A 26,193-nucleotide genomic window follows, 5' to 3' on the forward strand; every position below is an offset into this window, starting at 1 on the left:
TAGGAACAAAAGAATCCAGGCTAGGATCCTGGTACCATAGACCCCAACTCATTATATGTACGTCCGCAATACCAAGGAGCGCAGGGCCCCTGGGTCGGGGCTCGGGGACCAGGGGACTGCTGGTGGAGGTCCAGGGTCAAGGCTAAGAGCCGGGTGATCACGCCTGCGGGCCGGACGGCACTAGGCATACAGGCTTCGCTTGAGCTTACCGGTGTCCCGCAGGCATAAGCGAGTGGAGGTGTCTCCACCCGGTCTCCCTGAAGAATCGGTGTGTGGGGGGAACCCGGCAGTCTCTCAGGTCCGGCTCTGGCTCGCGGGCCTGGACACGCGGCCTTGGGCGCGAGCAGCTGGGGACGCGAGGGTGGAGGAGGGCGGCGACCCCGGGTGCGGAGCCTGCGAGCTGCGACCTCCGCCCTTCCGGGTCCGGGCTCCCCGCGGGCCCGCCGCCGCCGCCGCCCTCGGGCAGGAAGGAGCACCGAGCGCGGCCTGCGGGGCGCGGGCCTCGCGGAGAGAGGGTCCCGGCCGGCCAAGATGGCGCGGGGGCTGGACACGTGACCGCAGGCCCCGCCCCGCCCCGTTATCAGCGCGCGGCCCGGGGCGCCCGGCAGCCGGCTGCTCGCGGCCGCACTGCTGCCATGCTCCGGGGACCGGCGGGCGCCTGGGCCGTGCTCGGGCCTCTGCTCTGGGGCTGCGGGCTGGCGCTGCTGCAGGGCGGGATGCTCTATCCCCGGGAGAGCCGGTCGCGGGAGCGCAAGGAGCTGGACGGCCTCTGGCGCTTCCGCGCCGACTTCTCCGACAACCGGCGCCAGGGCTTCGAGCAGCAGTGGTACCGGGCGCCGCTGCGGGAGGTGCGCGCTCGGGGGACGGGACCTGGGCCGGGGCCGGGGAGCTCCTGGAAGCCCGGTGTGGGGCGCGTGGGGAGCCGGCCCTCGCGCCCTCGGAACTGATGCACGGCCCTGGGAGGCCGTGGGGTCGGCCCCCCGGAGAATGACGGGCAGGAGGAAATGGGCGGGCCGGACTTCGGTAGGGGAGGCGGAGCCGGAGCGGTGTGTCTGCCGCGAGCTAGGGCCGGTGGCCGCCCCGTGGCTGGAGGGGGGTCTTTGGACATTTGGGGCCCGCACCTTTGCCGTGGCAGGAAGGACCCTGGGTTCCAAGGTTCAGGTAGAGAACGGGGCTTGGCATCCAGCCGAGCACCCCCTGCTAGGTGTCCCCTCTGATTTGGGTCGGGTGGGCTGAGAACTGGGGCGGGGGTCGGCCGTGAGTATCCAGCAGTCACCTCCTCACATCCTCTTTTTCCAGTCTGGGCTCAGCCCTCATCAGAGGGGCGGGGGAGCCGGGCACGTGCCCCACTCACAGTTTCCTCCGAAAGCGGCCCCTGCTCCCCGGCCAGCCTTCCTCCCTGGGGCAGTCAGTTGATCATCTTCCTCTTCGTCAGGGTCTGATTTCTGGACATCCTTCTTGCCCCAGGCTGGCTGTGGGCACACCACTTTCCATGGAGACCCGAGTGCCCGCTGCCCTGAGAAAGAACTTCTGCTCCCAGGAGACCTCGGACACTTAAAAAATCCTAGCTGTTGGTGTCATCAGAAAGTTATCCATTCATTCAGTCAGTATTTACTGGGTCCCCACTGTGTGGCAGGGCTTGGGCCAGCCACTGGGCGTACAGCTGTGAGGGGCAGGGAATCCTGCTTCCTCCGAGCTCCTGTGTCCCATCTGTGTCTTCAGGAAGCTCATCCCCAAGCTGCTTCCAGACTCACTGAGCCCACTGTCCGCTCCTGCCTTGCTTTCTTCCTGAGGTGTTGAAGGGTCAAGAGGTTCAAGGGGTTCCCTGTGGGGCTCAGGTTCTGCCAGCATGTCCAGAGGTTGTATCTTGTGGGCCGTGGCCCCCAAAGGCCTTCCCTGACCCCAAAATAGCTCCCTGCCCCTCTCCACACCCTCTCCATAGAGCTGCTCACTGACAGCAGAGGCCTTGTTCAGTGTTCTATTCCCAGCGCCTAGAGCACCATGTAGGTGTTAGCTGTGCACCCTCGAGTGAGTGAGTGAGTGAGTGGGTCTGCTTCATGGAGTCGTAAAAATTAAGAGAGTCCATAAAAGACATTGGTGAGTTGCTGGTAGAGTGGTCTGGAATCTGGGGGGGTCTGGGAGAAGTCTTTTTTTTTTTAATATTTTAACGTGCAGTCAAATGAATGTTTGGCTGCATCCAGTCTTTATGGTGCTTGGGCTTAATTGCCCTGCAGCATGTGGAATCTTCCCAGACCAGGGATCGAACCTGCATCCCCTGCATTGCAAAGCAGATTCCTTATTGCTGGGCCACCAGAAAAGGCTCTGGTTCCCTGTTTGGAAAGATCCCCTTGGAGATGGGCTCTCCCGTCCACCTCCTCAGGGTGCTCTCACCTGTAGGACCCCAGGTCACCTCCCCCACCCACTTCTCTCTCATCTGATCTCTCTTTGCCTGTAGGGCTGGTGAATTACCACATCGTCATCCAGGGCAGTGAGAAGTCATTTTGTCCAGCTCTGTCCTGCAGGCGGAATTGCTGGGGGACCCGGCCCCTTAGTTCCCCAGGTGGTCTGGACCTGATTCCCGCTCTTGTCTCCTCAGTCGGGCCCTATCCTGGACATGCCGGTGCCCTCCAGCTTCAATGACGTGGGCCAGGACGGGCAGCTGCGGAGTTTTGTCGGCTGGGTGTGGTATGAACGGGAGATCACCCTGCCCCAGCGGTGGTCCGAGGACCTGGGCATGAGAGTGGTGCTGAGGATCGGCAGCGCCCACTACTACGCCATCGTGGTCAGTGCAGTGGCCGGCAGGCAGAGCGGTGGCCGGGCGGGGGGCAGCCTGCCTTTGGGGTTGCAGGGGTGGGGCGGGGGCACATTTAAGCCCCACACTGGCGTTTGTGCCCTGGGTGGCGGAGGGCGGTCTCCTCTATCCCACTGGAGCCCCATTCTTCCACTCCCGGGGTCGGTGGCAGCTGGCAGAACCCTCAGCCCGCCCCACTCCGCCCGCGTCCCTCATCCTGCACTTGTGTGTGAGGGTGTGCTGGAAACAGTCGGGCCCCCCACTTGTCTCCCTGTATCTGCAGTGGGTGAATGGGGTTCACGTGGTCGAGCACGAGGGGGGCCACCTCCCCTTCGAGGCTGACGTCAGCAAGCTGGTCCAGAGCGGGCCCCTGTCCTCCTGCCGCATCACCATCGCCATCAACAATACGCTGTCCCCCCACACCCTGCCGCCTGGGACCATCCTCTACAAGACGGACCCCTCCAAGTGAGCAGCAGCTTGCACACCCCCCGCTCCCACCCCCACTCCCCACCCTGCCCAGAGGTCTTCCCACCAGGGGACGGGTGGCTTCAGCAGAGGTGAGGCCCTGGCTCTGGGAGGCCAGGGACACATGTGAGTTGAGATCGAAGGATTTGGGACAAGGCCACTGTCCCCTTGCTCCATCCTAGGTACCCCAAGGGTTACTTTGTCCAGGACACAAAGTTTGACTTCTTCAACTACGCGGGACTGCATCGGTCCGTGCTCCTCTACACCACGCCTACCACCTACATCGATGACATTACCGTCACCACCGACGTGGACCAAGACATTGGTGAGGCTCCTGCCGGGATCTGCCCTCAGCCAGGCCCAGAGTGGCTTGGTTTCCTGTTTGGAAAGATCCCCTTGGAGACGGGCTGTCCCGTCCACCTCCCCAGGGTGCTCTCACCTGTAGGACCCCAGGTCATATCCCCACCCACTTCTCTCTCATCTGATCTCTCTTCGCCTGTAGGGCTGGTGAATTACCAGATCGTCGTCCAGGGCAGTGACCACTTCCAACTCGACGTGTGTCTTCTGGATGAGGAAGGCAAAGTCGTGGCCAAGGGGGCAGGGGCCCAGGGCCAGCTGCAGGTGCCCAGTGCCCACCTCTGGTGGCCGTACCTGATGCACGAGCACCCTGCCTACCTGTACTCGTTGGAGGTAATGGTGAGGATTGGGCGGGGGGAGGCCGTGTGCCCCCATCCGGCAGCCCTAGTTTCAGCAGGCCTGGTCCCCTCAGCTTCCTGGTCCACTGGATTGAAGAGTGTCCAGTCTGCTTTTTTTCAACCCTTGGTGGGGAGGCCGAGTTGAAAGAGGAGGCCCCAGGGCAGTGGCAGTGTGGGTTAAAGTTTCTTCTTGCTCAGGGTAGATATAATTTCTGCCTGTCTCCACCTGCAGTCCTAGAGGTGGGCTGCCGTGGTTGGCCAGGCACTGTCCTGCGAAGCTCAGGCTGCATGGGGCTCAGGCCGGTCAGATTGCGTCACGCCCAGTGCTCGGCTTTCACAGGTGAAGTTGACGGCGCAGACGGCCGTGGGGCCCGTGTCTGACTTCTACACCCTCCCGGTGGGGATCCGCACCGTGGCCGTCACCGAGAGCCAGTTCCTCATCAATGGGAAGCCGTTCTATTTCCACGGGGTCAACAAGCATGAGGATGCAGATGTGAGTAGTGGCTCCTGGGTCCCTGTTTCTCGGCATCCCCTTCCCTGTGGCCCCTGGAGTGGCTAAGGGCAGCTCAGAGCAAACCGCCCCATACCACTGGCTGTGCTTGGCCTGGATAGAGGGCTGATGGGGTGACTCTGGGGGGCCTGCTTCTCGGAAGAAACGTGTCTGGGATGGAGTCGAGGGCAGGGGCTCACCCGTCTCTGCTGTCCCCAAGATTCGAGGGAAGGGCTTTGACTGGCCGCTGCTGGTGAAGGACTTCAACCTGCTTCGCTGGCTGGGCGCCAACGCCTTCCGCACCAGCCACTACCCCTACGCGGAGGAGGTGCTGCAGCTCTGTGACCGCTACGGGATCGTGGTCATCGACGAGAGCCCCGGCGTGGGCATCGTGTTGGCGTGAGTGCCCGCTGCCTGCACTGCGCGGCACCCCCAGCTCAGCTGCCTGTGCGTGCGTGCTGTCGCTCTGTCATGTGTGACTCTGCAACCCCATGGACTGTAGCCCGGCAGGTTCTGTGGGATTCTCCAGGACAGAATACTAGAGTGGGTTGCCATTTCCTTCTTCAGGGGATCTTCCTGACCCAGGGATCGAACTTGCGTTTCCTACATTGGGAGGCGGGTTGTTTACCACTGAGTCATCAGGGAAGCTCAGAGTTTCTACTGCTGCTGCTGCTGCTGCTAAGTCACTTCAGTTGTGTCCGACTCTGTGTGACCCCATAGATGGAAGCCCACCAGGCTCCCCGTTCCCTGGGATTCTCCAGGCAGGAACACTGGAGTGGGTTGCCATTTCCTTAGGGAAGAAAATAGGACTGACCTGCTGCCTTTCCTCCCTTGGCCCGCAGCGAGAGCTTCAGCAACGTGTCTCTGCAGCACCACCTGCAGGTGATGGAGGAAATGATCCGCAGGGACAAGAATCACCCGGCCGTTGTAATGTGGTCCGTGGCCAACGAGCCCGCATCCTCCCTGAAACCGGCTGGTTACTACTTCAAGTGAGTGCTCCTGCCTTGCCTGGGCCGGTCCCGGGTGAGACTGCAGCCTGCTGGCCCAGCTCAGCCCTGCCTGGCAGCCACAGGAGAGCGGCGGTGGGCCCTGGGGTAGGTGTGGGCTGCTCCCAGCCCAGGTGCATCCATCCATGGTCAATTCAGGGGACAAGGTACCCACCCACCCAGATTATGATTTCAGCCGAGTGTCTCCTTGACACACCTGAACTGAAATGCAGAGTTAACCTAACCTACTTATACATAAAACGTCCGATTAAACAAGATAGTGACGTAGCCTGACTGACATAAGGAAGAGACATTTGTCAAAGAATACATAAATGTGTGAGCCTGACTCTCCAGAAGGGCCATTGAAGGAGTCAGGCGCTTTGCACGTTCTGGGAAACTCCCTGAAAGCACAGCTACAGAAGCTGATGACAGGGCTGGAAAGCATAGCCGGCGACTCTGGTGCCGCGAGCAGCATTTCCTTCTGTTCTGCTCTTTTCCAAGGCACTGAGCCATGGCTGATACAGGTCCAGTCAAAACCAAGCTCTGCTGTTCTTGTTTAGTTGCTAAGTCGTGTCTGACTCTTTGCAACATCATGGACTGTAGCCCACCAGGCTCCTCGGTCCTTGGGATTTCCCAGGCAAGAATACTGGAGTGGGTTGCTATTACCTTCTCCTGGGGATCTTCCTGACCCAGGGATCAAGCCCGCATCTTCCGCTTGGCAGGCGGGTTCTTAACCACTAAGCCACCTGGGTCTTCCCTTGATTTTTATGGGGTCTCCATTCCTGGGAAATTTAGTATATGTTATAACTGCACAAAACCACTTTGCAGTGCTTCTGAGTTCACCTGTAAAGGGGAGTTAAGCTTTATAAAGCTGACTGTCCTAGGCATATAATTATGAACAGATATTCAAAGACGTGCATATTCTGACTGTCTTAAAGTTTCGTTGTTGGACGGGACCAGGTCAGCTGAAGTTCACTGTCCATTCACTGCATACCAATAACTTCCCCACCACGCAGGCATTGCTGTGGGCAGAAACCTCACACAGGGGCCATCTCCCCACAGTGGGCCAGCCTCCTGGTGTGTTCCTCAGTTCCTTCTCTTTCTTACCATCCTGCAGTTGTAGCGTAGCCTGGAGTGGGGAATTATTTCACTTACTGCGGAGGCAGCAGAGGCCATGGAAATACTCCCTAGGAGACACTGCCTGCATCCCCCTGTCCTCGATGGAGGCTCTGGGTAGTGGACCTTCCTGGGCAAAGATGAGCTCTGGACACACAGCTGGAGATTGGGTTGGGCAAAGAGTTCATTTGGGTTTTTTTATAACATTGTTCAAAATTGTGCCCAGTTCACAGCTTGCCTCCCAGGACATGCTCCCTAGTGATGTGTTAAATTAATACTCATCCTAACCTGCACCACATCCTAGTTTTGTCAGAGATGCGGAAACTTGCTTTAGGCAGTGCCCGGCTCAAAGATCTCAGCTGTGCCTCTCATCTCTTGAGGATGGCCCCTTTTAGGGGAGTGGTGGGGGGCTAAGATCTGGGAAGGGAGGAAGAGAGAATGATGTCAGGGAACATGATATCTCAAGGAACGCGTTTGCTTACCTGAAATAACCTAGAGGCAGGGACGAGAGCCGTGTCTTGGGGTTTTTTGTCTGGGAAGATGGGAAGGAGAGGATTCAGGAGGGGAACCTGAGAGCCCTCCCCAGACTGACGGCACCATGTCTTCTGCCCTCCGTGGACAGGACGCTGATTGCCCACACTAAAGCCTTGGACCCCTCCCGGCCTGTGACCTTTGTGACCAACACCAAATATGATGCAGACCTGGGGGTGAGCCTGGGGGTCTCTGCACATCTTCCCTCTGCCTGTCCTCTTGTCCTGCCCTGATGCTTGCTGACATGACCTGCTGGGAGGGACCACGAACAACCAGTCAGACCATTTCCACAGATGGCCTTTGGGTTAAAGAGAACTGCCCGGGAGTGATTTGCCAGGCAGTGTAGCTTCTTGAAGCTAAGGAGGTCAGGCGTAGAGAGGTTGAATTCCTTCTCAGTTCATTTTCAATTCATCGGTTTCTCTGCACCTTGATTTAATTTTATGCCCCCCAGTTTAATAGGCTCAGAAAAGGGCAGAGGTTTAAAGGAGCTTAAAGTAATCATTGACTTGTGTTTCTCCAACTTGGCTGATCGTTGGAGCCACAAAGGGAAGCTTTTTGAAAGTAAGGAGCTTTGGATTTTAGATTCCGATTTACTAAGGTCCAGGGTAGGAATCTGTTTTTAAAAAAACTCCTCAGTGATTCCAGGCATCAGTCAGCTTTGGGAACCACAGCTGAGATCCAGTGTCGGGGGGACTGAAAATTGAAGGGAGACGCTCACCCAGCCGGTTGGACCCCATGGCTCCTCTCACGGTCCCTGGGCACAGCTGCCCCTCACAAACTGTGTTGAGTTGTTGCACAAAAGCTGTAAAACACAGGAGCAAGATGCTTCACTCGGGAAGTGAGGCCAGTACTAAAAAGTGCTCCAGAAAGCAAAATCCTCTCAGGAAAGAGAGGATAAGAAAACACTGTGTTCAAGTGTGAGATGTGAGCACTGTCATTTGCACATGGACTGGATGGTTTGCAGCCCCAGTGTTCCGGTGCCATCTCTTCAAAGAACATGACTGTGGTGGTACACCAGCGGGGCATGGCAGACCTGGGCGTCTCAGTCTCAGTGGCATCCCTTCCTGCTCTAGTGGGCAAGGGAGCCCATGCTGGTCCCCCCAGAAGGTTGCCAGGCTCACCCGCTGGGATGTGTGAGCTGTGGCCACGTGCCCACCGAGAGGTACCGCTTCCCAGCTTCATCTTTCTGCCCCAAGTTCAGAAGGGTGCTGCAGTCCCTTGGGAGAGATAGACCGCATGGGTCCCACTGCAGACTCTGCAGGCGAGTGTGGGTTCAGGTGAGCTTTGCGGTCCACCGAGCACCACATTGCTCAGATTCGCAGTGGTGCTGTCCCCCAACCCGGGCTCCCCTCCTAGGAGGGAACTGTCCCTTCTCTTCAGGGCCCATGACAGTAGCTCAGAAAGGGGACTCGGGAGGCTCTGTGAGGAGAAACACTGCCTTCGGCCCTCAGTTGGGCCAAGGGGATGACTAGTGACAGGAGCACAGCCTAGAGATGAAGCCCAGTCTGGATGGGCTCCCCTGGGGCCGGCATGCGTGGTGCCAGCTCTGCCTCTCATCGCCCTCCCCAGAGCCCAGCTGCAGCCAGGTCAGGGGTGCCGGCCCAGAACAAGAGACTTGCTCCGTTCACTCGCTCCATTCAGGTCCCTTCTATTATTTCCTACACGTGCACATCTAACATGCTTTCCGCACCCTCTTACCTTCTCTAGAAGCACCCCCCGAGTGTGAGCCCTCCACTCTCCTGGTTGGTGGACTCGCCCCCATTCTCTTGCAGGCGCCGTACGTGGACGTCATCTGTGTGAACAGTTACTACTCCTGGTACCATGACTATGGGCACATGGAGGTGATTCAGCTGCAACTGGCAACCCAGTTTGAGAACTGGTATGAGGCCTACCAGAAGCCGATAATTCAGAGCGAATATGGAGCAGATGCCATTGCAGGGTTTCACCAGGCAAGTTGCATCAAAGATGGGGGTTATTTTTTCCTTCTCTCGGACAGTGATGTCAGTCATCACTGCCCCAGGCTAGAGAGCTGCCCCCTTCCCCGTCCCTCCCTTGTCCTGGCCACCTCCCACAGCTTACCAGGCTTGCCCTAAACTGCCCCTCCTCACGGCCGCCCCGGACTCAGCCTCTGTTCCATGTGCATGCTCCTCAGGTAGCCTCCCACAGGCTGCCCAAGTGGTCCCTGGAACAAATCAAAAGTCCTGTCCCTGGCTTCCCCTGACCCCACAGGACGAAGCCCTAATCTGTGGTCGGGCTGTCCGTGTCCTCTGCCCTCTGCCAGGCCTTCAGTCCTGGATCCTGGTCTGTTCTGTTTGGTGGCTCCTGTGCTGGCCTGGCCTCTTGCTTCTGCTCAGGAAGCCCTTCTTAGCTCCATGATCGCCAGCTAGTGGAACCTGACTCCACGTTCACGCTTCCGCTCGGATGTCCACTCTTTGGCGAGGAGGACCCCGCCTCCCTGGGCAGAGGAGCACCGTGAGCTACCATGGTCTCTTTGGTGCTCTCCTTGACCAGACCAGGGGCTCCAGGAGGGAGATTAAACTGTGTCTCCCTTGGCTTCCTAAGCACTCCGCAGTTGTATGTGCGGTGCATCCTGTATAACAGCATTTTCATCCTTCTCGTTGGGAAGGAGGAGCGAAGCCAACAGGGGTCGGTTCCCTCGTAAGATGACTGCAGTGCTGCACCCTTGAGCATCAGAGACTCAGCGCCCCGCACGAATTCCCATGAGATGGAAGCACAGACCTTGTGCTCTAAGAACGTCTCACAGATTGTTCCGTCTTAGCACACGACAGAGTGAGCGCGTCGTGGAGAGGGCATCCGCAGACGCGGCCTCTGCTTGTCTCCTCCTCCCCTGGCAGGCCTCAGCCTCTGCAGCTTTCTGTGGCCCCTGCCTCAGTCTCGCCCCTGCTCACTGCCTCCTACCCACCCCCGAGGCTACACGCTCCCACTGCACCCTTGTTACCCTTAGAGCTTGTGTCTTGCCAGGCTGGAAAGCCCATGAGGGCAGGGACCCTATCTTTCTAGTTTCTTTGTCCCTAATGCCTGGCATATAAGCAGATGCTGAATAATGATTTGTTGACTAGTCAGTGGGCTAAACGGCAGCTCCTTACATAGATGAGATACAGGGGAATTGGAGGGAAGTTAAATCTGAGTCACACCAGTGCTCAAATTATGCATTGGCAGCTACTCCAGCGTTGGGTTTTAAATTTATTATCCAGAGACGTACTTTTATTCCTAGTGTAGTTCAGTTGTAAGACTGCAGTGGGGAATAGGGGTTGAAAAACTTAAAGCAAATATTTAATTCTGTTTAATGGGAATTCCCTGGTGGTCCAGTGATTAGGACTTGGCGCTTGGCGCTTTCCCTGCGGCGGGTCCAGGTTCAATTCCTGGTTGAGGAATTAAGATTCCACCAGCCACTCGGTGCAGCCAAAAAAAAAAAAAAAAATTCTGTTTATAAATAAAGCAGTTACTATTTAAGGGTATTTTTTTTTTCATCCCCGGGCTACATCACACAGTGTCTAGTCCCTTCAGCAGTATCAGCAAGTCCTGCAGGCACTGTAGCCCACCACAAGGACACATATTTTGGTCATCATCCCATGGATCTTCATATGCATCTAATGTTCACAGTTTTGCTGGTTCTAACTGCTAGCCTCTCTCTGCCTTGAATTCCAGGACCCACCGCTGATGTTCAGTGAAGAGTACCAGAAAGGCCTGCTCGAGCAGTATCATGTGGTTCTGGACCAAAAGCGCAAAGAATATGTGGTTGGCGAGCTCATCTGGAATTTTGCCGATTTCATGACTGATCAGTGTAAGTGGCATTTGGGTGCACGGGATGTACCCCTTCTCATTGTTTCTGGTGGGCGTGTTAGTTCAGGATATTTGGTTCTAAGAACCCTGGAAACAAGCAGGGGAAGGCTGATATCATCAAAGCAGGCTACACAGAGGATTTCCTAGGAAAAAGTCAGTTGTTTTGAGCAAATACTTGCGTGCTGCAAGTAAGGCAAATAATTTTCTGAAGTAAATGGGAGAGGTGACCGTCTCAAGGCAGAGGTGGCCAGCTTTTCTGTTTCATGACAGTATGAGGAAAACATGGATCTTGCACTGGATTTACTGGGATACACTCATGATTCTAGGGTAAGGTACAAAGCCTGAGAAACCTAAGACATTTCAGTCTGTTTTATATGATTTCTTTATGAAAGGCAGGTTCATCAAAAACAGGTAAGTATCGTCAAAGGGTTTTGAATGTAGGAGTGTTTAAAAGCCTTCAGAGTGAACATGGTCTGTACTTTAGCAAGTGAGGACAATGAGAAACTTCCAAATGACTGTCTCCTGTATCTTTTTACTCCTCTAGGTTACTAGCTTCTTGATACATTGTAAATTGAGGAGAGCAAGCTGCGGGAGGTAGGGAAGAACTGATAAGAGTGGGAATTACCTTTTATTACTTCTGGGCAAAGACAGGTTTTTGGAAGGTTAAAGTTCAATTAAAAATCAGAATGGGGGCATGTGCTTCCTGGTGGCCCAGTGGTTAAGACTGCACTCCCAATGCAGGGAGCGTGGGTTTGAACTCAGGTCGGAGAACTGATTCCTCATGCTGCGCAGCATGGCCAAAAAATTCAAAATAAGAAAAAAAAAAAGAAAATCAGAATGGCAAGAGTGAAAGAGGAGAAAGAAAGAGAACACGAGCCTCCACTCTGCTTGGCAAATGAGATTAGTGGCTCCTGGAAACAAACTTGGATGGAAGCCTAGTTTTGTGAGTTGAGGCACTGGCTTTGTGTAGTAAGGAATTAGCTGTGTGACCTTAGACAAGGAACCTACCTTTTGACAAGCCTGTGACGTGGGGATAATGCCCACCACCTCGCAGGCTGACATAGGGATTCCACTTGAAGTGCCTGGCACGGTGCCTGGTATTTGCTTTTCATGGAAGAAATGATTGTTGCCTTGAACTGTTCAGTGGGAGAGACCTTTCCATTTCACAGAAGGGGTGGTTTCTCTTGGGGGTGGAGAGATTTGCTGGGAGCATAGCTGCCCTTTCCACCTCCCTCTCCGGCAGACCTGCCTCCAGGGGTGGGGACCCAGCTGGAAGTCTGCCTGGGAGGACTTTAACATCTACTAGTAGATCCTCCTTGTGCGCCTGTGAGTGGTCGAGACTCTGGCTCCTACTAGGAGAGTAGTCCTTTCAGAGAGGGCTCCAGCCCTTCCAAGGGTAACTTTGTCCCAGCCCCGCTCCAGTTACCAGGCAGTTGGGTACTCGAAATGTCTTAAACGTTATCTTGCAAGGAAAAGATAAACAATTTTGGATTCTTCCCCTAATGGATGAAAGCTGTAGTGTTTCCGGGAGCACTGGTATTTAAGTCTTTAACCCATTAAGCAGCCCCTTCCAAGTCCACAGCAGGCCAAGCAGCTCTAAAGCATGAAAACATTGTTGAGTGCCCAGCTTGGCTCCAGGCTGGTTCTGATTTTCCCCATCAGAAGTCATCTGAAACACCTTTTGCCTTGTTTTTAGTACCAGGTCGGATGATCGGGAACAGAAAAGGGATCTTCACTCGGCAAAGACAACCAAAGAGTGCAGCTTTCCTGTTGCGAGAGAGATACTGGAAACTTGCCAATGAAACCAGGTACCACCGGTCAGCTGTGAAGTCACAGTGTGTGGGAAGCAGCCTGTTCACTGTTTAAAGCGAGAACTACCTCTCTGCAGACACTGGCTCGGTCAGCTCCTCCTCCCCAGGGAAGGGGTCTATTTCCATCGCACACAGAGCAAGTGTTTCCTGCACTGTGCATGGCAGACCTAGAGGCTTCTCACCTGGATTTTGTGGTCATTTGCTAGAAGGGAACATTAGAGGTGAAAATAAAGACCTGCAGGGCCTTCCCTGGCAGTCCAGTGGTTAAGACTGCACTTCCATTGCAGGGGGCCTGAGTTCGATCCCTGGTTGAGAAACTAAGATCCCACATGTCGCACAGCATGACCAATAATAATAATAATAAAAAAGATAATAAAGGCTTTTGTCATATGAGAATAAAGAGTTGGCTTAAAAGTGACCATCCGTAACCTGAGTGATCTATACTGCTGAGAAGCATCTGCGTTTGTTTTCAGTGTCTCGGGCTGTTTTTGTAGCCTTCAGTTCAGTTCAGTTGCTCAGTCGTGTCCGACTCTTTGTGACCCCATGAACCGCAGCACGCCAGGCCTCCCTGTCCATCACCAACTCCTGGAGTTCACTCAAACTCATGTCCATCGAGTCGGTGATGCCATCCAACCGTCTCATCCTCTGTCATCTCCTTCTTCTCCTGCCTTCAGTCTTTCCCAGCATCAAGGTCTTTTCAAATGAGCCAGTTCTTTGCATCAGGTGGCCAAAGTATTGGAGTTTCAGCTTCAGCATCAGTCCTCCAATGAACACTCAGGACTGATCTCCTTTATGACAGACTGGTTGGATCTCTTTGCAGTCCAAGAGACTCTCAAGTGTCTTCAACACCACAGTTCAAAAGCATCAATTCTTCAGTGCTCAGCTTTTTATAGTACAACTCTCACATCTATACATAGCCTTGACTAGACAGACCTTTGTTGCCAAAGTAATATCTCTGCTTTTTAATATGCTGTCTAGGTTGGTCATAACTGTCCTTCTAAGGAGCAAGAGACTTTTAATTTCATGACTGCAGTCCCCATCTGCAGTGATTTTAAAGTAAAGTCGCTCAGTCGTGTCCGACTCTTTGCGACCCCGTGGACTGTAGCCTACCAGGCTTCTCCGTTCATGGGATTCTCCAGGCCAAGATTACTGGAGTGGGTTACCATTTCCTTCTCCAGGGGATCTTCCTGACCCAGGGATCGAACCCAGGTCTCCTGCATTGGAGGCAGATGCTTTAACCTCTGAGCCACCAGGGAAGCCCCCCAAAATAAAGTCTGCCACTGTTTCCCCATCTATTTGCCATGAAGTGATGGGACTGGATGCCATGATCTTAGTTTTCTGAATGTTGAGCTTTAAGCCAACTTTTTCACTGTCCTCTTTCACTTTCATCAAGAGGCTCCTTAGTTCTTCTTCACTTTCTGCCATAAGGGTGGTGTCATCTGCATATGAGGTTATTGATATTTCTTCTAGCAATCTTGATTCCAGCTTGTGCTTCCTCCAGCCCAGCATTTCTCATGATGTACTCTGCATATAAGTTAAATAAACAGGGTGACAATATACAGCCTTGACATACTCCTATCCAGATTTGGAACCAGTCTGTTGTTCCATGTCCAGTTCTAACTGTTGCTTCCTAACCTGCATACAGGTTTCTCAAGAGGCAGGTCAGGTGGTCTGGTATTCCCATCTCTTGAAGAATTTTCCACAATTTATTGTGATCCACACAGCCACTTTGGTATAGTCAATAAAACAGAAATAGATGTTTTTCTGGAATTCTCTTGCTTTTTCGATGATCCAGGGGATGTTGGCAATTTGATCTCTGGTTCCTCTGCCTTTTTTAAATCCAGCTTGAACGTCTGGAAGTTCATGGTTCACATATTGCTGAAGCCTGGCTTGGAGAAATTTGAGCATTACTTTACTAGCGTGTGAGATGAGTGCAATTCTGTGGTAGTTTGAGCATTCTTTGGCATAGCCTTTCTTTGGAATTAGAATGAAAACTGACCTTTTCCAGTCCTGTAGCCACTGCTGAGTTTTCCAAATTTGCTGGCATATTGAGTGAAGCACTTTCACAGCATCATCTTTTAAATTTGAAATAGCTCAACTGGAATTCCATCTCCTTCACTAGCTTTGTTCGTAGTGATGCTTCCTAAGGCCCACTTGTCATCACATTCCAGGATGTCTGGCTCTAGGTGAGTGATCACACATTGTGATTATCTAGGTCGTGAAGCTCTCTTTTGTATAGTTCTGTATATTTTTGCCACCTCTGCTTAATATTTTCTGCTTGTTAGGTCCATACCATTTCTGTCCTTTATTGAGGCCATCTTTGCATGAAATGTTCCCTTGGTATCTCTAATTTCTTGAAGAGATCTCTATTCTTTGCCATTCTATCACTTTCCTCTATTTTTTTGCACTGATCACTTAGGAAGGCTTTCTTATCTCTCTTTGTTATTCTTTAGAACTCTGCATTCAAATGGGTATATCTCTCCTTTTTGCTTCTCTTCTTTTCACAGCTATTTGTAAGGCCTCCTCAGACAGCCATTTTGCTTTTTTGCATTTCTTTTTCTTGGGGATGGTCTTGATCCCTGTCTCCTGTACAATGTCACGAACCTCCGTCCATAGTTCATCAGGCACTCTATCAAATCTAGTCCCTTAAATCTATTTGTCACTTCCACTGTATAATCATAAGGGACTTGATTTAGGTTATACCTGAATGGTCTAGTGGTTTTCCCCACTTTCTTCAACTTAAGTCTGAATTTAGCAATAAGGAGTTCATGGTCTGAGCCACAGTCCGCTCCTGGTCTTGTTTTTGCTGACTGTGTAGAGCTTCTCCATCTCCATAGCCCTAACCAAGCACAGAGTCCTGGGGAACTCTGCCTCAGCACTCATGCCCCAGTCAGAGTTGCTGCTTACAAACTCTGCTGCCACCAAACCAGCTCTGCGGCCTGCACTTTGGTCCAGCCTTGACTTGAGTGGGTGACAGTAGAAAACCACTGCTAGGAACTCCACAGAAGGGCTGAAGTTTCTGCAAATTCACAGAAAGTAGTATTGTGCATGAAGAAGGAGGCACAGGGTCTGTGAAGCAGAGCTAAGCTGACGGAGAAGCAGAAGAAAGGTAAGAACGGAGCAATGTCGGAACTGGAAGGGAGCTCAGAGGTTACCAGTGCTTCTGCGGTTACCAGCGCAGCCGTCGTGTTTTCTGGACTGAAAGGGATAGACGGGTATAGACGCCCACTGGACCATCGCAGCCGACTCCACTGAAGGTGGAGATGCGGCCTCTGAATGGACGGGCTGCAGACAGGACAGGCTTCCGTACCTGGTGCCGCCACCTGCTCTGCTCCCGAGGACGGTCTTTCCTTAGGAATCTGGCCTCCTGCCCCTCTTCCGCAGGCTCCATTAAGTAAGGTACATTATTTGTAAGGTTTCAGTGTTCATCAACCCTGATTTAAAGCTGAAAGCTTTGGAAAATACCGTCCCATCAAATTTAATGAAGACCGTAAATCAATATCGTTCCTAATACAGAGTTTGATCCACTTGTAGGGGATTTCATGTCTCAACTCGTGCCCTTTTTAAACCTCCCTTTCCAAGCTCCATGAAGAAATGAGAGTGTCATCCACTCAAATAAGTTAGGAATTTAGGGGCTGTATATTTCTTTTGTTACCACTGAAACTTCTAAGTTCCGTGAAGTGATCTAGTTATGTTCCAGTTTAATGTCAAGGAATAATATATAAAATTCTTTACCTGACAAACAATAAAAAAAAATGAAACATGACAGACACACTTAAATGTTTTACAAATTAGGGGTAAAATTCTTTTCTCAAGTCCTAAGGTCCTAACAAAGGACACATTTGTTCTATTCAATAAAATATGGCTAACTGCATTTCCAATGAAATTATCCTTCTTGCAGAAATTAACTTTTTAGGAGATTATAGGAGTGAGTATTCAAGGTGAGCTACAGTACAGCAGTGGAGAAACAGCTGATTAATACAATCTATGTGCTCACAGAACTGTAAGCAGTAACATCATCTTCATTAACTCTTGACAACCACATACATCATAAACCCACAGAATTCCAAGAACTAGAATCACTAAGAATTCTGCTTGTGTCTTCCATAAGTTACGTATAATTTAAGAGAAAAAGACAGGTGTAGAGGCCCACTTCAACTCTATACCCATAGAAATGAGGCTATGGTATTAATTGCAAGGATTATTTATGGGGACTTCTGATGGTCCAGTGCAAGGGACACGGATTTGATCCCTGTTTGGGGAACTAAGGTCCTGACCTCAGAGTGTGACCAAAACTTAAAATCGTTTCTAAGACTGAATTCATTTCTGCTTCTTTTTTGAAATGTAACACTGCAGAATAAGAATGAGGGCAGCACAACTTCCACAGGTAACTTCTACATTTATTTTATACCAAAAAAGTTATGTGCAACAAATAAACATTCTTACATATTTACATTTGTTTTTACCAGTTAGCAAAACTGTGTCCTAAATCTCTGATAAAGAATATTCCTATCTATATTAAAGGGGAATCTGCCCAGTGAACTCCATTTTAGATGAATGTTTACTCTGGAGCTTAAAGCGCTAGTAATAAATATTTTTGGATGGAACATACTATACAGATCATACACCTAATACTTAGGCCATGCTTAATACAGCTTTATAACAAAACAGTTCACCTTTTCTGGGCTAATATGTAAAAAAAAAAAAAAGTTTAACCAAGTCACCTGGACTCCCACCCCCACCTTTTTGATTTATTGAAGGGTAGTTCTCACTAATTAGGACTCATAAGTGCTGCCGAAAATATATAAATAGCAGTGTTTCGCCAGTACTTGCCCACTGGGGAAAAATACACAAAAATACACGAGGACGAAGACCGAATATTAGGTATTCTTTCCCAAATAGGTTACCAAAAATGAGAGTGGGTTTCTTGTTGGCAGCTGTCCAGTACTGATGTCCAGGGTAAGGTCTGTCAGCAGTTACTGATGTCAAGCTTTGCTGAAGACAACTTTGTACTTCTGCTGATAGTCTTAGATGAAGTATAAGAAAACTAAAGCCAACTCACAGTTTTAAATTCATTGTAGTCTTGGTCCTGTATTCTATGTAGGAGGTCCAAAGATCTCTTGTATCAAATGAGAGATCTTTGTCTCTTTGAATGAAAATAGTCAATGCGATCAACATCTTTAAAAGTCATGGATTTAAGGAGGGGCTACATACACCCAGGGCACACAGCTAGTTAAACCTGACACTTTACCAGAAGTTGACCCTCAACTGATAGCAACTAGCTGCAATGAAAAAAAAAATTGAAACCCTTCAAACCACCGAGCTTTCCTAAAATTTATCATGTAACCACAACTTCTCTTATTTCTTCAAATGATAGGGCTGTCAAGTAAATAAGAGGCTCCATCTGTTAAAAATCATTTTGAAAACTGAGAAGCAGAAATTCACATGTTCCCCAACCTGTTCTTCAACACTGGTAGCTAATAATGTTGCAGTGTCTAAATATTCAGTCTGAAATAATAACCCTCAGACTTTTATAACAGGGGGTTTTCCCCTTCTTCTAGGGTAGAATTGAGGATGTAGAGGGAAGCCTAAATTCTTCCCAGGGGAAAATACCAAATCACACACACCAGGGTGGGGGTCCTTTGCTTAGAGAGAGATGGGCATCACCACGTGGTTATTTCAGGCAGCACATGTTCGTCCCTCAGTGAGAAGGACATGAATTCTGGGGTCGTAGGAATGTGGCAACAATTTTCCTACATCTGAAACAGTGGTGTCCCCAAGGCTTAGAAAAGCAAAGGAAAAACATGAAGAGTCTGGCTGAACACTCTGATGTTTTCTCATGAAAGAACTGCAGGCGTTCGCAAGAACGCAACATCGAGACAAGCTTTAACTCTACTCCGCTGACCAATACAGAGGAAGGCAAAGAACAATTTTAAATGGGGACACAAGGAATTTGTTTAGCACGACCAGAGTTTATATATCTATATACCACGATGTCATCACGGTGAAGCCGTCTCCAGACTAGTGGAGAAAAGAGAAGCAGTGAACTGCTGATCTGCTGGGTAGAGGGGAAGCTCTGCTGCCAGATGAGCTCATTGTGCAGTTCTCCAGAGAACTCATTTCTCCATAAATACCAGACATCTAATCAACGCTTTCTAGAGTTCTTTAGAGAAACAAGAACAATACATACATAATAAAACAGACATTGAAATATTCACATTCATGGGAAAAAACATAAGCCTGGATGAAATCAGAACTAAGCTATCTTTTACAAAACTGGTTTAAACTGGTTAAAAGTACATTACAATGCAATTTGATACCTGCCTTGGGCTAGAAGAATACACTGCATCAATTATGACAGTTGGTTGGAAACTGCTGGACAGTTGATGACTCTACACATTATGGTTTACAGAGCAGAGCCTGTCCATCCCTACAAAAGAAGACAGAACACTCAATAGTTACCGGTTTCTTAACGTAACGATGAACAGAAGTAGAAGCAAAACCATGGCTACTCCTTCTCAACCTAAGGAATGAAAAGATCACACAGAACCTTCCTATAGAATGCAAGTTTCCTACTTCATGCTGAGAAAGGAAGGAAGGACACTTCTGCCCAAGTTCAACACACAAAATATTTGGTTTGAGATTTAAGACAGAAGGCACTTTGAACATTCTGATAGAAGATGTTAACCAGAGAAACATACTGTCACTGTTTCATTTGGGTTTATTCAAATCGCTTTCAAAGACTCTGCATTGGGGTAGTTATTAGAAAGAGTACTATGTTCCACCTTGAGATTCTCCCTTTAGTACTCCTCCCAGTTAAGCCAATTGAGCAGCATGTCAGCCCTAAAGTGTACAAATCTAATATCTGACTCTAAAACAATTAAACTAGATGTCCGGTTAGTTAGTGAAGAAACAAACAGGAGAAACACTATGGAGCCACCCAAGAGTAATCCTACTCTGGAGTGACTGGGGCTTATACTGATGATTTTCCAAGCCAATACTGTTTGGTTGACTGGCACTAATGTGAAGGAAAATTATCTGCATGAAAATTCACCTGTTGTAAGAGACTATGAAATGCCATAGTACTATTTCCAGCTTTTTGCCAGAGAAATCTACCCATTTTCCCACCTTTAGTGTTCTGAAGGCCTTGAAAGTCTGGTCACATGACTCACGCTGTAAGTTTCTAATTGATCCAGTTTTATGACTAGGTACAAGCTTGACTTGAATGTTCAAATTTAGTTTCTTCCTTTCAAAGGAAGGAGATGAAAGGGAACCAGTCACCCTATTATTTTTGCTGTCAGTGCTGGACCCACAGCTGCCGGTCCTTTCCACAAGATGCTCTGTGTGGACTTAGTACTTTCACTGTATCTTCAGTCAGCGTTGAGATGATTCTTCCTCATCGCTACACTCCAACTAAGCTGTACAGCAAGTTTCTGCAGGGCTGGATCCAATATCTCTACCTTTATTTACAAATATCACATAAATGGATTCTAGTTGAATCTACATGTTTAAATCCATCGGCTAAAAAACATATTACATATTGTAAACATGGCAATATTGAATACAGTATCTATTCTAAAATATTTTCATGTCATGATCACATTTGTTATACCTGAAACTGAATTTATACACATTAGAGAATTACTAGCAATGGTTGCTCACTTTACAACTGAGGGGAAGGGGCTAGGGCTACATTTTACCATTTCAGAAACATCTCCAAAGTAAAGTTAAAGCTTGTCTTTGATTGGCTCGGTGTATCCTTTTTTTTGTATCCATATTTAAAATGAAGATTGACACAGAAAATAGCTAGAGCCCCTTCTAATTTACAGGATTTTAAAAAATCAGTTTAAGATTCTTAGGGAAAGTGTCTGCTGTGAATAATAATAATAATAATAATTAAAAAAAAAAACCCAAACTGTTGCAAAATAAACTTAATGGAAAAGGGACTTCAGACTGTCAGTTAAAGAGTTCGTCAGGCGGTCAGTCCTGCTTGGGCTGCAGTTGCCGTTTCCAGGCATCGTTCAAGTAAACTAGTCGTTTGTAGTTGATGATAAGAAGAATGAAGTTCAGCACATATGTAATGACGCAGATGATGCAAAACTCCTTCAGCACAAAGTACAGGATGTAGGCCAGGTACAAAGACCCCACTACGGACATGATGGAGGATGTCATGAGGATTAAAGCTGCAACTGCACTTGCTGTCAGACCTGCAAGAGAAAGGGACACTTGGCTCAGTCAGACCTTGACACTGGAGAACAAGTTTCCGAGTTCAAAGGTTAACATTTGTGATTTGCTTCAGGGTTGGAATACTGATCTTAAGACAAAACACTCTGAAATTTGAGAACAAGACCTACAGGTTTATTTTCTTAAGTTTTATAGCTGCAGTGTTATTTTTTTTTAATTTTTTTATTTTGTATTGGAGTATAGCCGATTAACAATGTTGTAATGTTGTGATAGTTTCAGGTGAATAGCAAACGGACTCAGCCATACATATACATGTATACATTCTCTCCCAAGGGCTTCCCTGGTGGCTCAGTGGTAAAGAATCCACCTGCCAATGCAGGAGACGCAGGTTTGATCCCTGGATTAGGAAGATCCCCTGGAGCAGAAATGGCAACCTACTCCAGTATTCTTGCTTGGGAAATCCCACAGACAGAGGAGCCTGGTGACCTACAGTCCATGGGGTTGCAAAAGAGTCAGACATGACTTAGTCACTAAACAACAACAACATTCTTCCCCAAACTCCCATCCCGTCCAGGCTGCTGCATGACACTGAGCAGAGTTCCCTGTGCTATACAGTAGGTCTTTGTTGGTCATCCACTTAAAATATAGCAGTGTGTACATGTCCATCCCATAGCTGCACTATTTTTGACTGGTAAATATTCTGGATGAAATATTACGTATTTTATAAACTAGCCTTAGTTAAGGTATGTAAAGAAAATATGCACTTTTGCAATCACATTATGCAGTGAAGCAGATTTGTAAAACTGACAGCCCTACCTCCTGTAATGAATAAAGTAACAAGAGGAGAAAAAAAAAGTAATGTGAGGACCACAACCTTCTCTTCCAAGCAGGACACATTTGGCGAGACCATCCAGACCCTTTTCACTATAGGCAGGCTCCCCACCTGTGGAAAGTAAAATTTGCTTTCCTGTGTTTAGATCAAATTTATCAAAAATTCCCATAATGGGAGATGATTACATCAACATGCTGTTGAAGGGAAAAAAAAATCATGATAAACATTTCAGAAAGGGCTCACCCTGGGGCATAAGGAAACCACATTTGGCCAGTTGGCCACACGTGGATCAAACCAGATGGAGAAAAAAGGCAGTTATATGTGCTAACCTGAGTTCTCAAGACAAAGACTTGCCTGAACTCTTGATGCTATCGTCTGACATCTTCACATGTTTGGTTTTGTAATTTCCTGTAGCCAACAGTATTGAGAACATGTGCATTTATTTTCAAGGACAAGAGGAGACAGCAGAGCATGTTAAACTACCTACCCTCCTACCCAACAACTAATGGATAAGGATCACAGAAACAGGATAGAAATAAATAAGTGGTAGTGGTTTGAAGAAGTTAATTAAGAAGCTGAGAGCACACTGCCAGTACGGTGAGAAGTTGCATCTGAGCTGTAGCCTAGCCATGGGGACCGGCTTGCCTAGAGACCACTTAATAGAGTACATATTTTTTAAATAATCATTTGTTTTTAAAGCAGAGGAGTATTTATTTATTTATTTGACCACACTGTGCGGCATGTGGGATCTTAGTTCCCTGACCAGGGATTGAACCTGCATCCCCTGCACTGGGAATACAGAGTCTTAACTACTGGACCGCCAGTGACATCCCTGATGCTTTAACAAGGCTCCTTCCAGACTAAGATACCGTTGAATTACTTATGCCACCTGCTTTTGTAAACAAAGATTTATCGTAACCCAGCCACACTCATTCACATATGTAATGACCGTGACTGCTTTGGCACTAGAGTGGCAGAGTTGAGTAGCTGTGATAGTCAGCAAAGCCTAAATGATGTCCTATCTGGCCCTCACCCGGTTGGGTGACCTTATTTATGCTAACATCTCAAACTTCAAAAATGAATGCTGGCACCTTAATTTTTATCTATGAAAGTTAATTTCAAAATGATATAGACAAGTTATTTACTCTCTTTCTGCAACTCTTTTCCTTAACTGTAAAAGTGGGATAATAATCATGACTGCCTCTTAAGACTGTTGTGCAGATTTAAAGAGCTAATAGGATGGGACTTCCCTGGCGGTCCGGTGGTTAGGACTCCACTGTGGTGGCCTGGGTTCAATTCCTGGTTGGGGAACTAAGATCCCACAAAGCTGCACAGCGCTGCCCAAAAAAAAAAGGCTCTATCTTGAACAACTTAGAAGGAAGTGAACCTGATGTGCTCTGGAAAACCACGTTTGGAGAGTTCAAATGTGCCTCCAGTGGTAAGGACACAAACACTAACAATACACGTGAATGCCTAAAATGTGACTAGAAAAAATACATACGATACACGATTTTAAATGTGTATATAATGAAATTAACAAATTAAATATTATAACATTTGGGAGATGTTCAACCCTATCTCCCAAAATTAACATAGTCAGAAGCTTTTCTTAGCTTATTTTATTGTGAACTTATACTTTATATTCTTCTTTAGAAACCCAAACAATTAAATGGAATAAAAGGTGAAAGTCTCAACCCTGCCCATATATAAACATATACTTATCCTCTTTATTATACCACAATTTGCTTTTTTTTTTTAATTGCTAAACTAGGTTTTGATCTTCCAGGGTTTGTAGACCTACTTTTCCCTTTAATGGCTACATAGTATTTTCTAGCGTGCTTGTAACCTAATTTATTCAATCCTTACAAGCTATCTAATTTTTTGCTATTTTAAACTGTACTGCTATTAATATCCTTGTGTGTGATTTTTATTTCTGCAGGATATACAGATACGGAAGAGGGCAAACTTGATAGGGCTATTAAGAAAAATTTAGGTGCACAGTTTGCCTTAGAATAAATCTATTGGTGCTAGAAAGGAGACCTGCCAGATAACAGGATAAAATATTAACAATTGAAAGGCAAGGACAAAGATGGGTGGATTTAACTCTGAAAGTATAAAACCTTCTGTATAATCAAAATTCACAAAATCAATATTTCTGAAACAAGAATAAAGAATGAGTGAAATGTTTGTAACAAATATGAAATGTACTGTTATCAGGATCCCAATAACTCAATTGGCAATAAAAGGAAATTAAAATACTATAAAATTAAAAATAAAATTAATATGTAACTACTGAATTAGAAATTTTATAGAAAAAAAAAATGAGGATGGTTGAAGCTTTGGGAAAACCTGACAACTGAGGGAAAATCAGTTTGTTTCTACCTATTAAAATTAATACCCCCCAAAAATCTATGTTGACTCATTCATCCTACATTTAGATATCTGTTTTGTAGAAATAATTCAAAGAGAAAAGGGAGTATGAGAAGAGAACTTTAAACAAAGTTAATCACTGTAGTATTATTTAGAACATTAAAAAATCTGAAGCCTTGATATCCACAACAGCAAAGCACTTAAGAGGATAGACAGTATAAGAGAGTTCACATAAAATTAAGTAAAAAAAGTAAGGAACAATGGCAATAGTGGCTATATAAAGGTGATGGAATTATGACTGAATATCATTTAGCATTAATCTTTTCTCAATGCATATATTTTAAAATAGCTACAGAGTATACAAAATAACAAGGTAACAAGGTTTCCAAGGCAAATTGTTTGGAGTAATAATTTCCCTGAATGGGACTTGTTTTTCTGAGCATCCTGGGATGCTCCTATCCCTGATTAAATACCAACAGATACCAAGTTCAGGCTGAGTGTCATCAAAATCTTAGTGAACCAAGTTTTCACAACACAAAAATGTGTTACAAACTAGTGGTTCTACCATCAACATCTGCTTTTTATTTACTATAAAGACACATTAGGGCAAAGAGACAAAGTACTAAGTGAAATAAAACAAAACAAACTTATTTAGGTATTGCCATATAAATACTTACCAAGTAATAACTGTAGTATATAAAATATAAGTCCAAAGATACTGTTTGGCTGGTTTAATACACCATCCTTTCCAAAAATGGAACCCAAAAGACCAAATCCTCGACCCCATCTGTAAAATAAAGAAAACCAGTAACCCTATATTTGAGTTTTCTTCTTTTTAAAAAATGAGAACTATCTGAGCATTTCCTGCCCACATACCCATCTGAATCTCTAAATTGCCAGTTTCTATATAGTCTCTTTTCCAAAAGGTTGAACAAAGTGTTGTTTTTCTGATAGCATTAGTATTTGCAGAGGAAGGGCTCTTTGAATTTAAGCCAGGGTCTCTTTGAAGCAGCACCACTGACATTCTGGGCTAAATCATTCTTTGTGGTGGACAGCTGTTCAGTGGGGGGCACTACATGGTATTTAGAAGTCCCTGGCCTCTACACCCCCACTCTCCACCAGCTGCACCTACCAAAAATGTCTTCAGCCATTGCCAAATGTCCCCTGGGGGAAAAATCACCCCCAGTTGAAAGTCACTGATGTAAGCTGTCCTATTTCTTCACTCAAAGTACATAGAATGAAACTTTTCCTGACCCAGGACATGCATGAAGAAACATATCCTGGGAACATTATCTTTAAATGTAGACTATCCAAAACTAAAGTTTTTCCTAGAATCTTACCTCACAAGTTAAAAGTTGATGCATTATTTGCCCCATCAGTTTTTATTTTAGTTTAACTGAAAATTTTGTATTTGACTTTCCATTTTCAGAATCTTCTTATTAAAAAATTACTAAATTCTGATTTAATAAAATTTGATACAAATAGTAGACGAACACTTAGTTTGGATAAAAACCTTTAACGATAACTTTAACCCTTGTCAACTCCAAATGGGCACTTGCCGTCTACCTCTACAAGGATTAAATCCTGTGCTGCTGCAGTTGATTTTCAGTACCCCACAGGACAGGTTTTCAGATAGTCAGATATGTTCAGGAGCTGATTCTGTGAACCCAATTTCTGTATCTCCTCATATCTAGAAAAGCACTAAAACCCTTCGCAGTGACAATTGCTGCTCCTGACTAGAAGAAACCTGCAAGAAAATACGTGCTTGACTGCAAGGACTGCCCCCAACCAAGGTCATGTATATACTGACCTTTCCCCTGCTGATCTGAAATGCTGTCTGCCAGGCTACAGTCCTCACTTTGCCACAAGGAAAACTTAACTTGCAACTCTCACGTTGTGCATTTTTTTAAGTCAGCACTCTGAATGGAAGTGCTTTATAAAATACCAAAAAGAAAGTGTTTTCAGTCTGTAGCAAAGTGCTCAATGAAACCTAAACTTCAGTTCTGAAGACAAACTACCTGAAGATAAGGATAAATGAGTGATTCTTTATTAGTTGCATGACTTCAGTAGTCCAAGAAATAGTGAATCTCTTCATAATGATGAGGGTGGGAGATAGTA

General features: G+C 47.6%; 3 protein-coding genes across 7 annotated transcripts in view; 1 reads left to right on the plus strand and 2 right to left on the minus strand.

Annotated features, from left to right (window-relative positions):
• The window catches only part of LOC129545583 (beta-glucuronidase-like), a 63,810-nt gene extending 63,417 nt beyond the window's left edge, over positions 1 to 393 (minus strand). For both annotated transcript variants that reach the window (XM_088833208.1, XM_088833207.1), the window contains exon 1: positions 210 to 393. The gene's annotated coding sequence lies outside the window, so the exon portion shown is untranslated. The remainder of the gene's footprint in view (positions 1 to 209) is intronic.
• A 102-nt stretch (positions 394 to 495) lies between these two features.
• Positions 496 to 13,107, plus strand: LOC129545584 (beta-glucuronidase). 3 transcript variants are annotated; one of them, XM_088833209.1, is made up of 13 exons: positions 496 to 848; positions 2,597 to 2,782; positions 3,075 to 3,256; positions 3,439 to 3,581; positions 3,759 to 3,946; positions 4,292 to 4,444; positions 4,662 to 4,840; positions 5,284 to 5,430; positions 7,166 to 7,250; positions 8,847 to 9,023; positions 10,744 to 10,879; positions 12,575 to 12,686; positions 12,977 to 13,107. In XM_088833209.1, exons 1-13 carry the CDS (start codon positions 636 to 638, stop codon positions 13,008 to 13,010), a joined length of 1,935 nt encoding a protein of 644 aa, XP_088689335.1. In that variant the 5' UTR covers positions 496 to 635; the 3' UTR covers positions 13,011 to 13,107. The 3 variants fall into 3 exon arrangements, with proteins under 3 accessions (XP_088689335.1, XP_055265930.2, XP_055265931.2); XM_055409955.2 differs by having other exon boundaries at positions 12,575 to 13,107; XM_055409956.2 differs by lacking the exon at positions 496 to 848 and adding an exon at positions 973 to 1,161 and having other exon boundaries at positions 12,575 to 13,107.
• VKORC1L1 (vitamin K epoxide reductase complex subunit 1L1) overlaps positions 12,726 to 26,193 on the minus strand; it is a 61,511-nt gene continuing 48,043 nt past the window's right edge. The window contains exons 2-4 of one of the 2 annotated variants that reach the window (XM_088833211.1): positions 24,753 to 24,862; positions 21,748 to 21,816; positions 12,726 to 20,896 (exon numbers count right to left, since the gene is read on the minus strand). In XM_088833211.1, coding sequence (XP_088689337.1) covers positions 20,670 to 20,896; positions 21,748 to 21,816; positions 24,753 to 24,862 — 406 coding nt within the window. In that variant the 3' untranslated portion in view covers positions 12,726 to 20,669. The remainder of the gene's footprint in view (positions 20,897 to 21,747; positions 21,817 to 24,752; positions 24,863 to 26,193) is intronic. The other variant, XM_055409958.2, reaches the window with a different exon arrangement.

The sequence above is a fragment of the Moschus berezovskii genome, chromosome 27 (assembly GCF_049115385.1).
Source record: "Moschus berezovskii isolate FMDL1 chromosome 27, NW_MosBer_1.0, whole genome shotgun sequence".
NCBI classification, from domain to species: domain Eukaryota; kingdom Metazoa; phylum Chordata; class Mammalia; order Artiodactyla; family Moschidae; genus Moschus; species Moschus berezovskii.

Coding starts and splice junctions, on each gene's coding strand:
- LOC129545584 (XM_055409955.2), top strand. CDS start 636: ATGCTCCGGGGACCGGCGGGCGCCTGGGCCGTGCTCGGGCCTCTGCTC. Junction 3,257..3,438: donor TACAAGACGGACCCCTCCAA/GTGAGCAGCAGC, acceptor GCTCCATCCTAG/GTACCCCAAGGGTTACTTTG. Junction 4,841..5,283: donor GGCGTGGGCATCGTGTTGGC/GTGAGTGCCCGC, acceptor CTTGGCCCGCAG/CGAGAGCTTCAGCAACGTGT.